Below are 17,115 nucleotides of genomic sequence, written 5' to 3'. Positions count from 1 at the left end.
AAAACATGACTAAAAGCCCATGAAATTAAAGACCAGAATTTTAAAGCAATGTTTAGAAAACTTATGATGTTTGAACTTTGTCAAGGGTTATTTTAAGTGCCACTGCCTACATATGAAATTTGAAAGACATGCCATAAGTTGGTGAACATAAAAAGAAGTCCATAAATAACCTTTAGTAAAAGCAACAGCATTTAAAGGAAAGGTGGGGAGGAGGAAATGATGTTTGGTATACTAGCACAGCCTATGCAAAAGTGGAGATTATTCCATGAATCTGTAGCATTATTGATATTGCAGAGCTTCATTATTGTTAGGGCCTTCAAAACTGGATTTACATTATATGTTACAGAAAGCACAGCTCCTTCTCCTCTATGCTTAGTGAAAAGCTAATCTACATTTATGAGCTCACTTAGGTTTAAAGATCCACAGGGGAGGGTCTTCTCTCAGTTCCACCATCCTTACAGATATATTTGGTAAGGAAACAGAGGAGAGCCTTTTCAGTGACTTTTACAAACTGTGGAGCTCTCTCCCATGGGAGACTAGACTATTCCCTTCCTTGCTCTCCTTCCACAAGCAGGTAAATACCTATTCATTTGAATATACATTTGCCTAACTAACTGGCTATGCAGTAAGATCTTCTAATGGGAAGTCTAAGTTGCAACTTATATAGTTATTCTTATGTTTTAAATGACTTTTCCTAGCTTTTAGGTACAGGTATTTTTAAATAGTAGCTTGATTTTAAAAAAAAAATTAACCTAAACGTTAATCCATATTGTGACCTGCTTTGGGTCCCATGTCAGGAGACAGATGGGGCAATTAATTAATTAATTAATTAATTTGATCAATTAATTTATTGATTAGAATTTTGGAGAACGCAGCATTGAAGTTTTGCTGAACACTCCTCTGTAATTTTCCAACTTCTATATATAAACTCTGGGCCGAAAGACACAGGCAATTTTGGCCAGCTTGGGGCTGGCTTGGGACATGGTGCTTAGACGCACCACACCCCCAAGCCAGACAGAAGCTGGGCTGGCAATTACACACCAGCCAGCTTCTATCTGGCTTGCAGACATGGTGTTTAGATGCCACGTGCCCCTTTGGGAGAAGGGGTGGCTTTTTTCCACCCCAAATGAAGTGGAACATTCCTATTTGGGGCAGAGGCTGGCTGATTGGGGCCATGGTGTGCGGTTGCTGTGGTGCCTCTTTGCTGTGGCGCTGCCCTTTGGGGCCAATCTGTTTTGGCCCTTGGTTGCGTTTATCCAAGATTGGCTCTTCAGGTATTATAAGTGCAAATTCTTTATCACTGGATCAGTTAGAGACAAAATAAACATCAAATGTATCTTTAACTATTTAAAAAACAGTATGAATTTCATTACTGTTAATAAGAATACAATCAATTACTTAAGTATATAACCTGTTTCATCTCAGTAACATAATGCTACAAGCTATCTAACACAAATGCAAACTATCTTATTACATTTTAATTATGGTCCAATTAACACCACATATATTTTTCTTAACAATTGTCTCACTGCATAATCTTGTTTAGGCAGGTGTTTGTTTTATAAGTTTTATTCAGTGTTGTTTTTGTTTCATCAGTGTTTTTGTTTTATTTGATTTCCATGGGTGGGGGAGTATTTGTATTTGTATTTATGTGTTTTAACTGTATCACTATTATTTTGGAATCTTATTTTATGTTATGCTTTCTTTTAATTTGTTGTTATCTGCCCCCAAGTTGTGGGTAAGCACCAGAAACATAGAATATAGTTTTGTTCTAAAAATAAATATTGTTTTCTGCTACCCTTCCAACTGAACCCTGGCTCCAAACATCATATGACATGTTACCACACTGCCACAGAAACATCGAGATCAAGTTAATTAATTTTCAAAGAGATGGAGTCCATAGTTTCAGGTTGCTGAGACACAACACCTCTGTCTGCATGTTGACAATCCAGGTGTGCAACTCAGTGTTGTTAAAAGAAGGGTCTCAAGCAATGAATAGTTAGATTATATCTTAGCACATGCAAATTTAAATGTCTAACACTCTGTAATACATAAAGTCTGACAGAAGGCACAAGAAATCTCTTATCTCAGGTAGACCTGCGGCAGACCTTTCATGGGATTGATTAGGCCTGAAAGCTGAAGATTGCATACTGTGTTCAATCTGAAAAATTTGAAAAGAATGCTGAAAAAAATCTAACAAGGCAGGGTAGATAGCCCCCTTTTACATTTAAAAAAAAAACAAACAAAAATCTTTTACCATCTAAGATACCTTCTCATTGCAAATAACAGAAAGAAATTCTGGCGCAGTACAGACCGCCCCGAAACGGTGGCCTGTACTCGCCCATTCTATCTCCGGAGGGATGCTGCAGCCGCCAAATAGCACAGCGTCCCTCTGCGGTAAAAAGAACCCAGTACTTCCAGGTTCTTTTTGTGCCTCCCAGCCAATGAAGCACTCGTGACATAAGTGACGCACAGCAACGTGCGGATGCTGCATGTTGCTTACGCCAAGATGCCGGCCCTCATGTGGACGAGAGGCCACCATTAGGCTGCTGCCCACACATTGTAGGGTTCCAGACCGTGCAGTTGCTGCGCGGTCCAGAACCCTAATATCGCCACCACCACACCGCATTTGGGCCATCTGTCTCAACCCTGTGTTAGACTGACTTCATAGGGATTTAAATTTCTCTCTGTACTGAGCTTGGTTGGATGGTGGAGCCACCACAGAAACCTTACTCAGTGGCTAGGAAGGGCCAGACCAGAGAACTGAGATTGGACCTCACTTTTCAAATTCAGAGAAGGATATCTGTTACTTCTTACACCCCCTGAGATGCTATCATAGAACCCTGTTTATTTTTAATCACAGACCAAGAATTCTGCCGCATTACAAATAAAAACACATTCTACCCCATAAGGAGTTTGGATTGGATACACATACATACCCCATAAGGGGTTTGGATTGGATACACGTACATACACACATACATACTGTTAATAGCATTGAGACTGACTGTTATTTATAGTTAAGGGACCTGGAGCATTCTGTAACATCCTGTAGGTCATGTCAAATATTGTTACATCAGGTCTTAAAGTTTCTCCAATCAGGTATAGCCAAATAACTGAACACTGTTTAAATATCAGGGTTGGTAGGAATTACAATTGCATGGCCTTTAGTGAAGCTACTTTAATGAGATTACTTCATAGCAAATGGTCTGTGTTTTACCAGTGAAGAATTTTCATACACAACATTGAACTATTCTAATTTGACAATTGACCTGAGGCTTCTGTCAACAGAAGATATTTGTGGCTACATGTGTCTTCAAGTCACCTGTTGACTTATGGTGACCTCATGAATTTCATAAGATTTTCTTAGGCAAGGAGTACTCAGAGGTGGTTTGCTAGTTCCATCTACTGAAATATAGCCTACAGCACCTAGTATTGGCAGTCTCCCATCTGGTCCAAGTACTAACTGATCCTGCTTAGCTTCTAAGATCAGGTGGGATCTGGTGCCTCAGCCATGAAAATCCATTGAGTGACCTTGGACAAGTCACATTTCCTAAGCTTTAGAGGAAGAAAGTGGCAAATCTCTTCTTAATACTGTAAAGCTTGCCAAGAAAAGCTGATGACGGGTCGTCATAAGTTGGAAGTGATTAGAAGGTGGGTGATGGTGCTGCTGTACCTTCAAGTTGTTTCTGACATGGTGATCCTAAGGCAAACCTATCATGGGGGGTTCTTGGCCAGATTTATTCAGAGGAGGTTTGCCATTGCCTTCCTCTGAGGCTGAGAGAGTGTGACCTGACATAGGTCACCCAGTAGATTTCCATGTTTGAATGGGGATTTGAACACTGGTCTCCAGAGTCATGGCTCAACGCTCAAACCACTACACCATGCTAGCTCTCCCATAACAATAACACACTTTGATTTCAGACTATAAATAAGTGAATCACAGGAAGTACATCACTATTTTTGTTAAACCAGTATTTTGGTTTATGTTTCTGCATCTACAGAAGAATAGTTTCTCATGAGTGGAGAGCTGGGTGATTCTGTTTAGAGGTTGACTGATATAGTCATAAAATTACCAAGTTACAAGATTCCAGAAAAAGAATCATTAACAAGCCAAACAGTTAGTAACTGGCTTAATAATTTCTGGAATGACTATCTACATAAATCTGAACTACTGACTTTTACCTAATATATCCCTAGTATCAATCTTGCAAATCAAGTTGGTTTCACAGCTTGATTTGTAATACATTACAACACTAGCATTAAAATCAGTCTCCCCCGCTCTTTTTTTTTTTTTTAAGTAAAACCTTAGGATCAATCATCCAGGAAATAATAAAATCTGGTATGCAGGAATCTCTGCAAGATTCCAAAACTGGGGGCAGGAGTAAGTAATGTGTCAAAAAGCTTTTAAAATCTTGATCTCTACGGATTTCATTCATAAACATGTCCAGCATCATCAAACAAGCTGGTAATGAACAATTCACAGGATTCAAAATTGCTGTAAAGATTAGTATTTCTCACTGACCTTCAGAAAAAGTATCGCCTTTCTATAGAACCACTTGTAAAAGGAACAGCAGTAGAATAATGTACCTCAAGTGAATAATCAATGTATATTTTGTCATTTATCACCACACAGCTACTTTCAAAATGATACCTTTACAACTTTTGATAAAAAAAGAGTATTCTGTGCTTAAAATTATTCCCCTCTGAATTGAATCATACAAATTAAGCACCTCAGTACATAATCATTTATTTTGAACAGTTTATGCTTTTCTGCTGTCATCATAAAGATGATTAAATAATTTATTGGGTATTGGCATCACACCTTTGTCATGCACTTTCCCTAGGCTTGCCATAACCCGGCTGCAACCGGGAATTTCCCGATTTTGGGAGCCCCGAGCCCCTCCTGGCATGGGTGCAGCCCCAAAACCGGGAGCCCCCCAGTTGCAGCCTGGGTTGCTGCACCCCAGGCAGGCCTCGCTGCCCTCCTCCTCTTCCTCGGGGAGGAGAGGCCAGAAATTTTTTTAAAAAGGCCCTACATTTTTAAACCTTGTCCTACATTTTTCCCAGTTTGGAGGTCCCCAGGGATGGCAACCCTAACTTTCCCTGAATTTGAAAGTTCACTAATGAACTTAAAACATGCCTTAATTAAAACATCCTTTTTGAAAAAGTAGAAGCTGGGTTTTAAAATACTAAATCCTGAATCCTTATACCAATTTCTGTTACTGTAAAACAAAATTTCCTGCACGGCAGCCCTATAATTATTTTTATAATTATTAAAAACACCAAGGTGGTGCATAGCACATCTATAGCAATAAAACCATTGTCAAAAAACATCAACAGAGCAACTAGAAACATTTACATAATACTAAATAAGGCCAAGTACAAAATACCAGCTGAAAAATGAGATCAGCTGTTTTGCTACAACAACCTGTAGCAAGTCTATCTTCAACTCATGTGGGAAAGAATCACACTGACTCACACTATGGCCCCATTCTCACTGGCACTTTTGTGCTGGAAGGAACTGGGAAGCTTCGGTTTCTCCCTCCCCAAATCCCTCCGGAAGCAAGTGCTGACTACCATTCAGGCGTATTTTAACCCGAATGCCCTCTTGGAGAAACCGGGTTTAAAATGAAGGCACCTGCTGTCAATCAAATTTCAGTTCCGCGATCGTCATAAGTGACGTTTCCAGCACTCATTGGGGTATCAGAAGTGTGCTTCCCCCCTCCTTTTTTTTTTTTTAAAGAACCAGGCACCAGAATGTGGACATTTTGTCAAATTTAAAAACCTCATGTGTGTGTGTGTGTGCACGCGTGCGCAGGCTGTGGAGGTTTGGGTCAGTGTAGGTTATGATCTGCCCTTGGCCCCATTTTCAAACCCAAAATGCAAGCTAATGAAAAACAATGGGCCCTAACAGACAGGCCAAAATAAAGCTGCTTCAGGTTACTTTGGAGGTGTGCTGTTTAAATGACACACACATCTTAAGAGGCCAGAAGCTGCACCAAAGCTGCACTCCAGTCCTTAGGAGTGTGGCTTTAGCACAGCTTCCGGCCTCTTAGGACACATGCATCATTTAAACAGCATACCTCCAAAGTGACCCAAAGCAGCTTTATTTTGGCCTGTCTGTTTGGGCCCAATGCTCTAGATAACATGCTACATACAATGGCTCATACTCCAGTCTCACCTCCCACATCAGCCTGCAGTCTATGTCTTCATCCAGCTCCTGGGGCATTCTCTTCTCTCCTGCAAATGGCCCAAATTTTTCACCCTAAATAATAATAATAATAATAATAATAATAATAATAATAATAATAATAATAGATTTATTTATAGCCCATCCAATCACACAGAATCAGGGCAGGTTACAACAGTAAAAAAATACATCAAAATTGCAATAAAATTCAAAATTATCTCAAAATTTATCACCATCCCTCACACACCATTCCCAGCCCAGTTCAAAAACAACAATGATAAAATAATCACAATATAAAAACATTAAAATACAATTAGCTAACCATTGAGGAGAAACTGAGCAGACACAAAGAAGTGCCAATGACAATCATTGATATTCATATTCGGGAGGGGAAGCTAGATTGGAAAGGCCTTCAGGAAGAGATCCATCTTAAGTCTGGGCAGAAATATGGCGGATCTCCTCCAGCAGGTCATTCCACAACTTTGGAGCAGCGGTAGAAAAGGCCCTCTGGGTGAGTGAAGTTAGTCTAGATTTTTTATGCTGAAGTAAATTCTTCCCAGAGGACTTTAATGTGCAGGATGAACAGTATGGAAGAAGGCGTTCCCTTAAGTATTCTGGACCCAAGCCATGTAGCGCTTTAAAGGTAATCACCAACACATTGTACCTTGCCCAGAGACTAATAATTAATGATAACACATACAAAAACAACATTGGCAGTTTTCCTTATGTCTCAAATAGTTTGTTCCACATATCTATTATATTCATATCTATCTATCACAGTCAAATGATGATTGCATTCCAAAACCCCTCAGCATACCATTAATATCTGTATGTAGATATTCTATGCCAGTACTAAGCAACCCCCATGTGGAACAGGAACACTGTGCAGCATGTGTCAATTACTGGTTTCTATGCAATGAGCAACTGCAATGTGCAACATTGTTATATGTGCAGCTCCACATCTGTAGATGTCAGCAGAATGCATCTGTTGCATCAATGTCAAATTATTCACCCCACAGACGTGTGACTTATACATGTATATAGCACTAACAGAATGCCAGCATGTATGATTACACCAGTCTGATGTGTTGTGTATTAATTGGATTACAACTCCCATCACTCTAAACTGTGCTCTAGCTGTAGTTGTAGCCCAAACCAATTGGAGGAAACCAATGTGGGAAAGGCTAAACTACCAGTATATATTATAACAAACCAGAGATATAGTAATGCAGCACTTAACATTGTTTTCAAACAGCAGCTAACCTAATGTACTCCACATCAAAAACATTGTGCTGCTGTATACGCCAGGATTAAATACATGTGAAGCACAAAAGAGGTTCTGATTGTAACCACCATTTTCAACTGTATACTGCTTTCCCAAAACCAGCATAATGCCATCACCAATAACTGGAGGCTTGCAGTGTCTATCATTATGTTCTTTTCTTTATTACTTTTTCTTGCTGTGGAAGTTTAACAGCTGAAAGACACCAGCTGCATATTTTGCATGAGATGCATGTCTTGGATTTGCATGACACAGGTGGAATTCCTGCCCCAAGGCAAACCCGTCTTTCCTGAAAAATGGGTTTTGATTTTCAAGGTTTCAGTTGCTGCTCTGCATCCCTCACACACCATTGCCTCAAAATGTATGAATTAAGTCATTAACAGTTGTTGTCTTTGCATGCTTTCAAGTTGTTTTCTGCACAGGGTTTTTCTGAGTCTGAGACTGTGGGACTTGGCCAAGGTCACCCAATGGGTTTTCATGGCCAAATGAGGATTCAAACTCTGGTTTCCAGAGTTGTAATCCAATGTTCAAACCACTATGCCACACTGGCTCCAATTAACTGTTGTTGTGTGCCTTCAAGTTGCCTCCAACTTATGGTGACCCATGTGGTTTTCTTGCAAGTTGCTTCAGAAGGGATTTGCCTTTGCCATTCTCTGAGAGAGTGTGACTTACCCAAGTTCAGCTAATAGGTGTCCATGGCTGAGATGGGAGAAGGCAAGAGGTGCCTTGGCCACGCCAGAGCCTTCTCCTGCCCAACTTTGCCTGGGAAACGCAAGGAGAGGATGGGGAAGCAGAAGGCAAGAGGTGCCTTGCCTCCCCATCCTTTCCATGGGAAACCCAAGGAGAAGATGGGAAGGAGGTGGCAAGAGGTGCCTTGGCCCTATGCCTCCCCATCCTTTCCATGGGAAACCCAAAGAGAGGGTTTGTTGGAAGAAGGGTCTTGTGGGGGGAGGCAGGGCAACTCTTGGTCTCTGCCTGGGCTGCCCCTGGAGAGATCAGGCAGGGAAACAGAGGAGGAAGGTCCACCTTAGCAGCCTTGACCTCATGAATAATCGAAACCTGACTCTCCAGGCCCCGAAGAGGGAGGGAGGACTGTACTCCAAGTCTTTCATAAATGAGGAATCAGAAACTGGGGGCGAGAGAAAGAGAGAGAGGGCACAAAGAAACCAAGAATTCTTCTTTAACCTGGAAGAGGCGCCTCCTAACTTTTCTCTCTCCAAGTGATGACTAGAAGTTGACACCAAAGTGAGCAAGGACTAAGGAGGGACCCACAAAAAGGGAGAGAGGCCGAGGTTGGGAAGGGGGCTGGGACTGGAGGGAGAGGGCTGGCCAGAGGGGAGGGGGCCTCCCTTCCGACGTGGCAGCAGGCTTTCTCTCTCTCTCTCTCTCTCTCTCTCTCTCACAACGCCAGCTGGAGGGGAGAAATGGAGCAGAGGGACTGAAGCCGAGGAGGGAGGGAGCCAGCTGCCCCTCGCCCCAGACCCAGTGGGCAGCAGCAGCAGCAGGGCACCCCACACTCCCCTCCCTCCCCTCCCCCCCGTTCTCCAGGGGCTCCTGGAAAGCAAGCCTCACCCACCTTTTTCACTCGCCGGGCCGTAAAGAGCCCCATGCCGTCCTGAATGTGGGAGGACTTCAGGGCAAACCTGTCCGGGACGTACATGCCCAGCATGCCTGCCCTGGGAGGGGGAGGAAGGGGGGCTTAGGCCTCCCCCTCTTCCTGGGGGGAAGCTAAGCCCGAAAGAAAGAAAGAAAGAAAGAAAGAAAGAAAGAAAGAAAGAAAGAAAGAAAGAAAGCAGCCCCAGTTGGGTCAAAGTGGAGCCGCCTCCCTCCTTCTTCTTCTTCGTGCTCCCCCCTCTCCTCCTCCTCCTCCTCCTCCTGCTGCTGCTGCTGCCCCCCTCAGGCCCCCCATTGACTTCCCAGAGAGGCTGCTGCTGCTGGGCAGAGGGGCTTCTTCTTCTTCTTCTTGGCCCCAGTTCCGCCAAGGCCAGGCTCCCATTGGAGGAAAGTTTGCCAAAAAGAAGCGCGTGAGGAGGAGGCAAAGGCTCTCTGGAGTTGAAGGCAGGCGAGCTTTGGGGGAGGAAGCAAAGCAGCCCAGGCTCAGGCTCAGCCCTGCCGATGATGCCTCCTTCCTTCCTTCCCCCCAGAAGGCAGCCATCCCCCTTTCAGGCCGCTCTGGAAGGGCCCGGGCTCCAGGCCGGGGAGCTCTGGGGGCTGCACTTTCCTCTGTTTATGTTTGTTGATGCTTATGTTTATTCTTCATGTGTGTTTCTAATAGTTAATTGTTTAATTTGATGTTTGAAGGGAGGGTGGGGACTGTTGGGACGTGGGGGGTTGTAGGTACTTTTAATCTGTAAGCCGCCTCGATTGTCATGGACAGGGAGGCGGGATAGAAATGAAAGTTTTATTTATCATTGATTATTTATTGAATAAAAGCTAAAATAGTAATAATAATAATAATAATAATAATAATAATAATAAATGACCACAGAGAATCTACACAAATTCAACCTAGAAAATGAGGAAATCGAAATAGTAAAAGAATTCCCATCCCTGGGATCACAGAAACAAGGGACTGGAGCCAGGAAATCAGAAGAAGGTTCAGAAAGGGGAAGACAGCTGTGAAAGAACTAGAAAAGATCCTAAAAGGCTCTTGTGCAACTCAGCACAAAAGTTAGAATCATACAATTGTAGTCCCCATTACCATGTTTGGATGTGAGAGCTGGACAGTTAAGGAAGAAGATAGGAAGAAAATCTTTGGGACGTGGTGCTGGAGAAGAGTGCTGAGGATCCATGGACAGCCAACAAGACCAACAAATGGGTCCCAGAGCAGATCGCCCTGGGAACCAAGATGAAAAAACTGAGGCTGTCATGTTTTGGAGACATCTTGAGAAGAGAGGACACATTAGAAAAACACAATAATGCTAGCAAAGGTGGAAGGAAATAGGAAGAGAGGAAGGCCACATGCCAGATGGATGGGCTCTATTAAGGAAGCTATGGGTATGAATTTGCAGGACCTAAGCAGAGTAGTGGAGGACAGGAAGTCTTGGAGATGTCTCATCAGCAGGGTCACCATGGGTTGAGATCGACTCGAGTGCAATTAACAACAAGCTAAAAACATTATCAAAGCTATACATTTTGTTTCATGTGATTTATTTAAAGCTATATCACATATTATTATTATTATTATTATTATTAATAATAATAATAATAATAATAATAATATGACCCACCTCTTTCAAGGATTGAAGTGGGATTACATCATTAAAATAATGCAATTATAGGGATATATAATACTGAATTATATATCCCTATTAGTTCCTTAAAATCTGCAAACATCAATTCATATAGCAACATACTTAGAGAGGGGGTCTTAATTATCGTCTCTTCCTCTTCCTTGGCCCTCCACATTTGTTGAGTTGACTCTCTATCACTAGCTCCTCCAGTGCAACGCAGTCTGAAGTTGTGCTGGAAAACCTAGAAGTTCCTAGGGAAAACACTTCTCTAAGTATTAGTCCAGCATGATTCTATGACTGACTTCTGACAGATGCTGGCCATAAAGTTGCACTGGGGGACCTGGAGATTCCTAGAAAGGAAAGGTAGAAATAATAGTGTTATTTTATTTGTGGTTTTTCCACATTCACAAGGATCCTTCACCCATAACCTCAGTGAATATGGAGGGACCACTGAACTGTGTTTCATTATGTTTGTTGTTGTGTACCTTCAAGTCATTTCCAGATTATAGCAACCCTGAGATGAACCTGTCAAGGGGTATTCTTGGCAAGTTGTTCAGAGGAGGTTTGCCCTTGCCTTATCGTCTTGTTGTTGCTCTTGTTGTGATCCTTTAAGTCATTTCTAACTTACAGTGAGCTAAGGGCAAACCTATCATGAGATTTTCTTGGCATGATTTGTTCAGAGGAGGTTTGCCATTGCTATCCTTTGAGGCTGAGAGAGTATAACTGGCCCAAGGTCACCCAGTGAGTTTCCATGGCTGAGTAGGGAATCAAACCCTGGTCGTCAAAGTTGTAGTCCAACACTCAAACCACGACACCACACTGGTTCTCATTGGGCCTGCAGACAGATCCCTAAGTTATAGTCCATTCAGCTAAACAGGGGTGCATATGACCCAAAACAAGATAGGGGGGAACCAGTAGATCACTTGGATTGGCATCACCCAGTGCAGTAACTCATGGTGTCATACCTCACACGCACACACATCAGGGTGACCAGATGTCATATCCTCAAAGGAGGACAAAGCATCACACATTCAAGAAAAATGCAGCACATTGCAAAATAAAATCTAAAAACACTCATATAAATATCAATTCATTTCATATAGTTTATTCACAGTGACATTATTTATGCTGCATTTTATTACATTTGTTGTGTGCCTTCAAGTCATTTCCAATGTATGGTGACCCTAAGGTGAACCTATCATGGGGTTTTCCTGGCACGATTTGTTCAGAGGCAGTTTGCCCTTGCCATCCTCTGAGGCTAAGAGCATGTGACTGGCCCAAAGACACCCAGTGGGTTTCATGGCCAATCTGGGAATTGAACCCTGGTCTCCAGAGTCACTCCAACACTAAAACCACTGTGCCATGGTACAGAATCTTTAGGTATGTTTTTTGGACACATGTTACTCATCACTCATAATTCCCATATATCACTGAATTTAATGACATTGGTTGTGATATAAACAATTAGCAAAACATAAAATTATGCATTGAAATTGCAATAGCATACACACAGACTAAATGTAGTTAGATGTACATAGTTTCATGTGGTTAAAATGAAAGTTTAGTAAGATGTTATGTTTTTAAAAAATATATATATCATTGAAGTGTAGAGTTGGAAGAGACCACAAGGGACCACAACTCCCCGCCATGCAGGAACTCACAATCAAAGCACTCCCAACAGATATGTGACTGCAGGCAGTTAGCATAGCAGCTTCATTTATATACCACTTCATTCTGAACTAAGCAGTCTCTAAGCGGTTTAGAACTGTAAGCTAATTGCCCCCAACAAGCTGGGTACTCATTTTAGCGACCTCAGAAGGATGCAAGCCTGAGTCGAGTTTGAGCCCTAGCTAGTATTGAACTTGCAACCACATGGTGTGTGTGTGCATAAAAAATAATTTTCAATTTTTTAAAACTGAGGCCTCCCCTTTCTTCACCCACTGAGCCTCACCCCACTCATACTATCTCTTCCATTGAGCTCCTGCATTTTAAAGGGATGTAGGCAGCTTTCTGCCCAAAGGCAAATGTTTGGGGAGCAGTGGTGTCACCTCCCCTTAGGGTGTGACCTATGGGCTGCATCCCAACACTCCACTAATGGCACCTGGGGGTGGGGTCTGCTGTGAAGAATCTTTATACCCCACAGTGCAGCTCTCTGCAATCCTGCATGCTTCGACTGTTATTCACTATGTTCCATAGCGGTGAGCAAAAGTGGTGTCTTTCGTATCCCCAGCTGATGTATCCAGGTTTCAGTCTTAATATTAAAGGACCTATTCAAAGTAGCACCCTCAAATAGGTTCAGCACCTTGGATGGCTCCTTTAAAGTTTAGAATAAAGATCAGAGCACATCCACTGAGAGCTGCCAGTCACCTAGCCCAGAATTGCCTAGCACTCAGCAAGAGAGGGCAAGCTGGCAGTTATGGTAATTGCTATTTCTCACTGAATGAGAACGATTGGGTCCAAGACCTACCTCATCCTCTCACTCATTCATATGCACTCTGATTTTTGAATGGGACAGTGATAGGAGTGAGAGTGAGTGAGTGAGAGGATGAGGTAGGTCTGTGGCCAACCTATGTTAAACTGATCAGAAGATGACAGCAAGCAAGTGAGCAGAGATATCTACTCACACTTTCTCTTTGGCAGCATCCTGGGCTTAACCCCATTGCTGTGGCACACAGAAGATGAGCAAGAGGGAGATGGCAGGAGCACATTATTTTTTCCCCTTGTTTGCCTAATTCTCTTATCTCAGACAAGAAAAGAGGTTCCACGTAAAAATTAGAAAGAATTTCCTGACAGTAAGGGTTGTTGGACAGTGGAACATGCTGCCTCAGAAAGTCACGGAGTCTCCTTCTTTGGAGGGTTTTAAACATAGACTGGATGGTCATCTGTCAAGAGTGCTTTGATTGTGAGTTCCTGCATGGCAGAGGGTTGGCCTGGATGGCCCTTGTGGTCTCTTCCAACTCTGTGATTCTATTATTCTAAGGCATTGCCAACAATTGCATAACCCCATGTGTGTTTCCTTACAGCATAAAGGGGAAATGTATGGCTCTCCAAATGTTTTTGGCATGCAGCTCCCATATGCCTTAGCCAGCATAGTGAATTGCAAGGGGAAATGAAAACTGCCTTCCAACAATATCTGGAAGGCCATATGTTCCCTCTCCCTGACTCTGCATGTTCTTTTAGTGTCTTATTTTTTTCCTGTAATATTTATGTTTTGCTTTCTTTTCGTAAGCTTCCCTGGAAATCGTGATTGGCTATTGAAGGGTGGAATTAGTATGGTATTTGTGGTTGCAATAGTAGTAGTAAAGCTACATAATTATTGCTTTTTGGTTACTAAAATCCTGAATTCTTAATCTTCCATTTTCCAGAAGGCATTGCATATAATCCCCGGGATTCAGTGGCTTCAGAAGACACAGGAGAAGACCTAGAGAAAACGTTCCTGCCAAATACTTCTCTACGTTGTAAAACTAAATACATCATTAAAGACAAAGTATCCCCTGTTGGAACATTACCCTTTGAATAATATTATACCTAGTCCCAGTTTGAACACAAAGCTGTAAATCACTTTTGGTTATTTTGCTAATATTGTACATTATACACTAGCAGTTTTGTGAATGACAGAGGGACCTGAAAGTGAACTCACTCTATTAAACAGATTAATTTAGGAAGGGAATTCAATCCAGAGTGCATGTATTATTGCTTTAGTCTGTACACAGTTTATCAAAGTGCAGATTGGAGCTGGCCAAAGAGTGTTCTTTCCCCAGTGGAGAGATGTATTTGTTTAAATCTGATTATAAAAACCCTGAAAGAAAAACAATGCATCTGGAGAATATGAGAGCTGTGTGGATGTCTTGAAGAAACCTGCAGTATTTAAAAATCTGTATTTAAAGTGGTGTGCTTACATTGTCTAACTTTAATTAACAGTTCACTCTCTGGATTTGTTATTTTGGCTTCTGCTTTGTTCTAAATGCCCTCCCTGACGTGGCTACCCTTTCAAATAAGCCAAGGGGTGTAATTACTTCATTGTTTTTACTGTCATGTTGACACAGTTCCAGATGAACCAAGGGTTCAAAGATCCTTGTAACTCCTTTTCAAGTCAAAGATAAGAAAAAGGGGCACACAATTTGGCCTTAAAATGCAAATCCTTTAAGGTTTATCCAAATGGGTAGAATTTTGCTCATTTTTCCCTTCTTCTCACCTTGTATATAAAACATTACTTCAGGTAGAAAGTAACCAGTGTGATTCTATTTGTTATGTGCTTCAGCCATGACACCAAGTTGCACAACATTCTACAAAAAATGTGCAGAAATAAATGGTGCAATTCCCACAGAAAACAATGTGTAAAATTCCTATATAATCCTGATGTCTATACTTTTTTGGAAACCAAATTATATCTGATGTATAGCATACATTAGGATTTGGTTTTCTGATGTGTGTGTGTTATTTATTTGGTTGCCTTTCAACTGGCTGCTGATTTGTTTCAAAACTGAGAAACTCTTTTATGTGGAAAACATAAAAGACCATTGGCTCATAGCCAATGTATTTGAAAGGGTCACTCTAATAATTTAGCTTAATATTATAAAAGAACATTTGGAAATCCCCAAGTCATCTTTTCTGAGACTTATGCAAAAAGGGGGTTTAATTCAGCATTAATGTGCCATTAGAAGAAATTATACATTTCTTCCAGCTGCAGCTCTAGACACTGTGGCCAGACAAGTTGAAAGAATGGTAATTAAAACAGCACACTCTTTTAAGAATGGTAATTAAAAGAGGACACTGAGTTTTCTCCTACATGTTATAATGTTTAATTCTTGGTTCATACATCTGATCTTTTTCATTTATTAATAATAATGTATTACAGTACAATTGCTGATCTGAGCTCCCATTCAGTTCAGTAGGGCTTACTCCCAGATGAGTAAGTATATACTCCTTTGAAGCAGAGGTGGAGAACCATTGACTCTCCAGATATTTTGAGCTTCTATAATCCTCAACCAGTATGATCAATGACAAAATAGTCCATACCAGCTCCCATTGATCTGACCTTTGAAGAGCAGCCAGGCACAGGACCACCATGTCTTGATTCCAGCAGCTGAAGAAAGGCCTGCTCTCCATATTAAACTGCCATTGCTCTGACCTCTGAGGGAAAGAAGAGCAGCTGGCAGTTGCTGGACTCAGTCCCCTTCTGCACTGCTGTTCCCTTTTCCTTTTGTTTCTTGTCTTTTTAGATTCTAAACCTGTCAAGTTAACAACTTGTAAGCCACTCTGAGAGTTCTTCTGGCTAAAAAGCAGAGAATAAATGCTCTAAATGAATAAATACATAAATATGCTAATTTGTAATCAAAAAACCTAGTGAGCTAAAGATTTCACAATCACAATACAAAGAGGAGAGACAACTAAGGATCTGTGAAGACCAAATATGTGAAGTTCAGACTTGAGAAATCTCCATATTGTTCCCCAAAGAGAGGCAAGATAACCATAACGTCATGTCTAGCACTCCAAAGACATAAGCAAGGAGGCTCATCTGTGCTTATAACATCCCTGTTCTTCCAATAACAACCACCATATAAGGATCTTTATGACATACTGTTGAAAGTTTACTTCCTGCTGCAGAGTAGATTCTCTCAGTTTACATGCAATAATCTGTCCTGCACAGGAGTCTCAAGCAGGATCTGTTCCAAAGTGCACTTTCCATTTATTCCACAATGGACTTGCTTGAACTTACTATTATTTTTAAAAGTAGCAGTCCAAACACTTTTTCTCTCTGGATTGGCACTGGTGGAAACTGAGTATGAAAGGAAAGCTCTTTCCTAGCAATTAGTCTTTCAGAGACAAGTTGCTTTTGAACTGACAGGTGGCATAGTATCACTAATAATAGCAACTTTTATCATCTACTAATTTGTCTAATTTTCTCTTCAAGTCCTTCAGGTTGGTGGCCATCATTACTTCTTGTGGCAGCTAATTGCGTTTTTGAACTAAAACTCCCATGTCGTGGCCATGATGCCTGAGCAATTCTGAGAAACATAGTCCCCCCCCCCAAAAAAAAAAGGAAAGGAAAGGAAAGGGGTAAGGGGGGGGAAGAGTAAGATTCCCAACTCCTGTATTGTTGCATGTTTTTAATATTACAGGACAAGAAGATAACTTCATCTCAATGCACTCTATCTGCAAAATTGTCATGCAAAAAAATTCTCATACAATTTTATAAATCTGGTTCATGTCCTTACTAGATGGCCATGTCGGAAGGAACATAATGCTGCACTGTTGCACTCTGGTTCTTCTTGTGAGCTTTTGCCAAAGGAATCTAGTTGCAACTGTACTATAATATATATTCTGTTGTACCCACTGTCCAAAGATGTCAGTCTATGGACTTGAGTCCAGCCGGGCTGTCCTTATGCCTGATTTGTGCTCTTTGA

The 17,115-nt window shown here is 41.5% G+C and overlaps 1 protein-coding gene across 3 annotated transcripts in view; it reads right to left on the bottom strand.

The window, feature by feature from the left end:
* Positions 1-9,360, bottom strand: part of PRDM5 (PR/SET domain 5) — a 106,500-nt gene extending 97,140 nt beyond the window's left edge. For all 3 annotated transcript variants that reach the window (XM_042466454.1, XM_042466455.1, XM_042466456.1), the window contains exons 1-2: positions 9,052-9,360; positions 6,185-6,268 (exon numbers count right to left, since the gene is read on the bottom strand). In XM_042466454.1, coding sequence (XP_042322388.1) covers positions 6,185-6,268; positions 9,052-9,144 — 177 coding nt within the window. In that variant the 5' untranslated portion in view covers positions 9,145-9,360. The remainder of the gene's footprint in view (positions 1-6,184; positions 6,269-9,051) is intronic.
* Positions 9,361-17,115: the final 7,755 nt, after the last annotated feature.

The sequence above is a fragment of the Sceloporus undulatus genome, chromosome 5, assembly GCF_019175285.1.
Source record: "Sceloporus undulatus isolate JIND9_A2432 ecotype Alabama chromosome 5, SceUnd_v1.1, whole genome shotgun sequence".
Taxonomy (NCBI): Eukaryota; Metazoa; Chordata; class Lepidosauria; order Squamata; family Phrynosomatidae; genus Sceloporus; species Sceloporus undulatus.
Note: the sequence above shows the minus strand (reverse complement) of the source record. Positions and strands in the feature narration are given on the sequence as shown.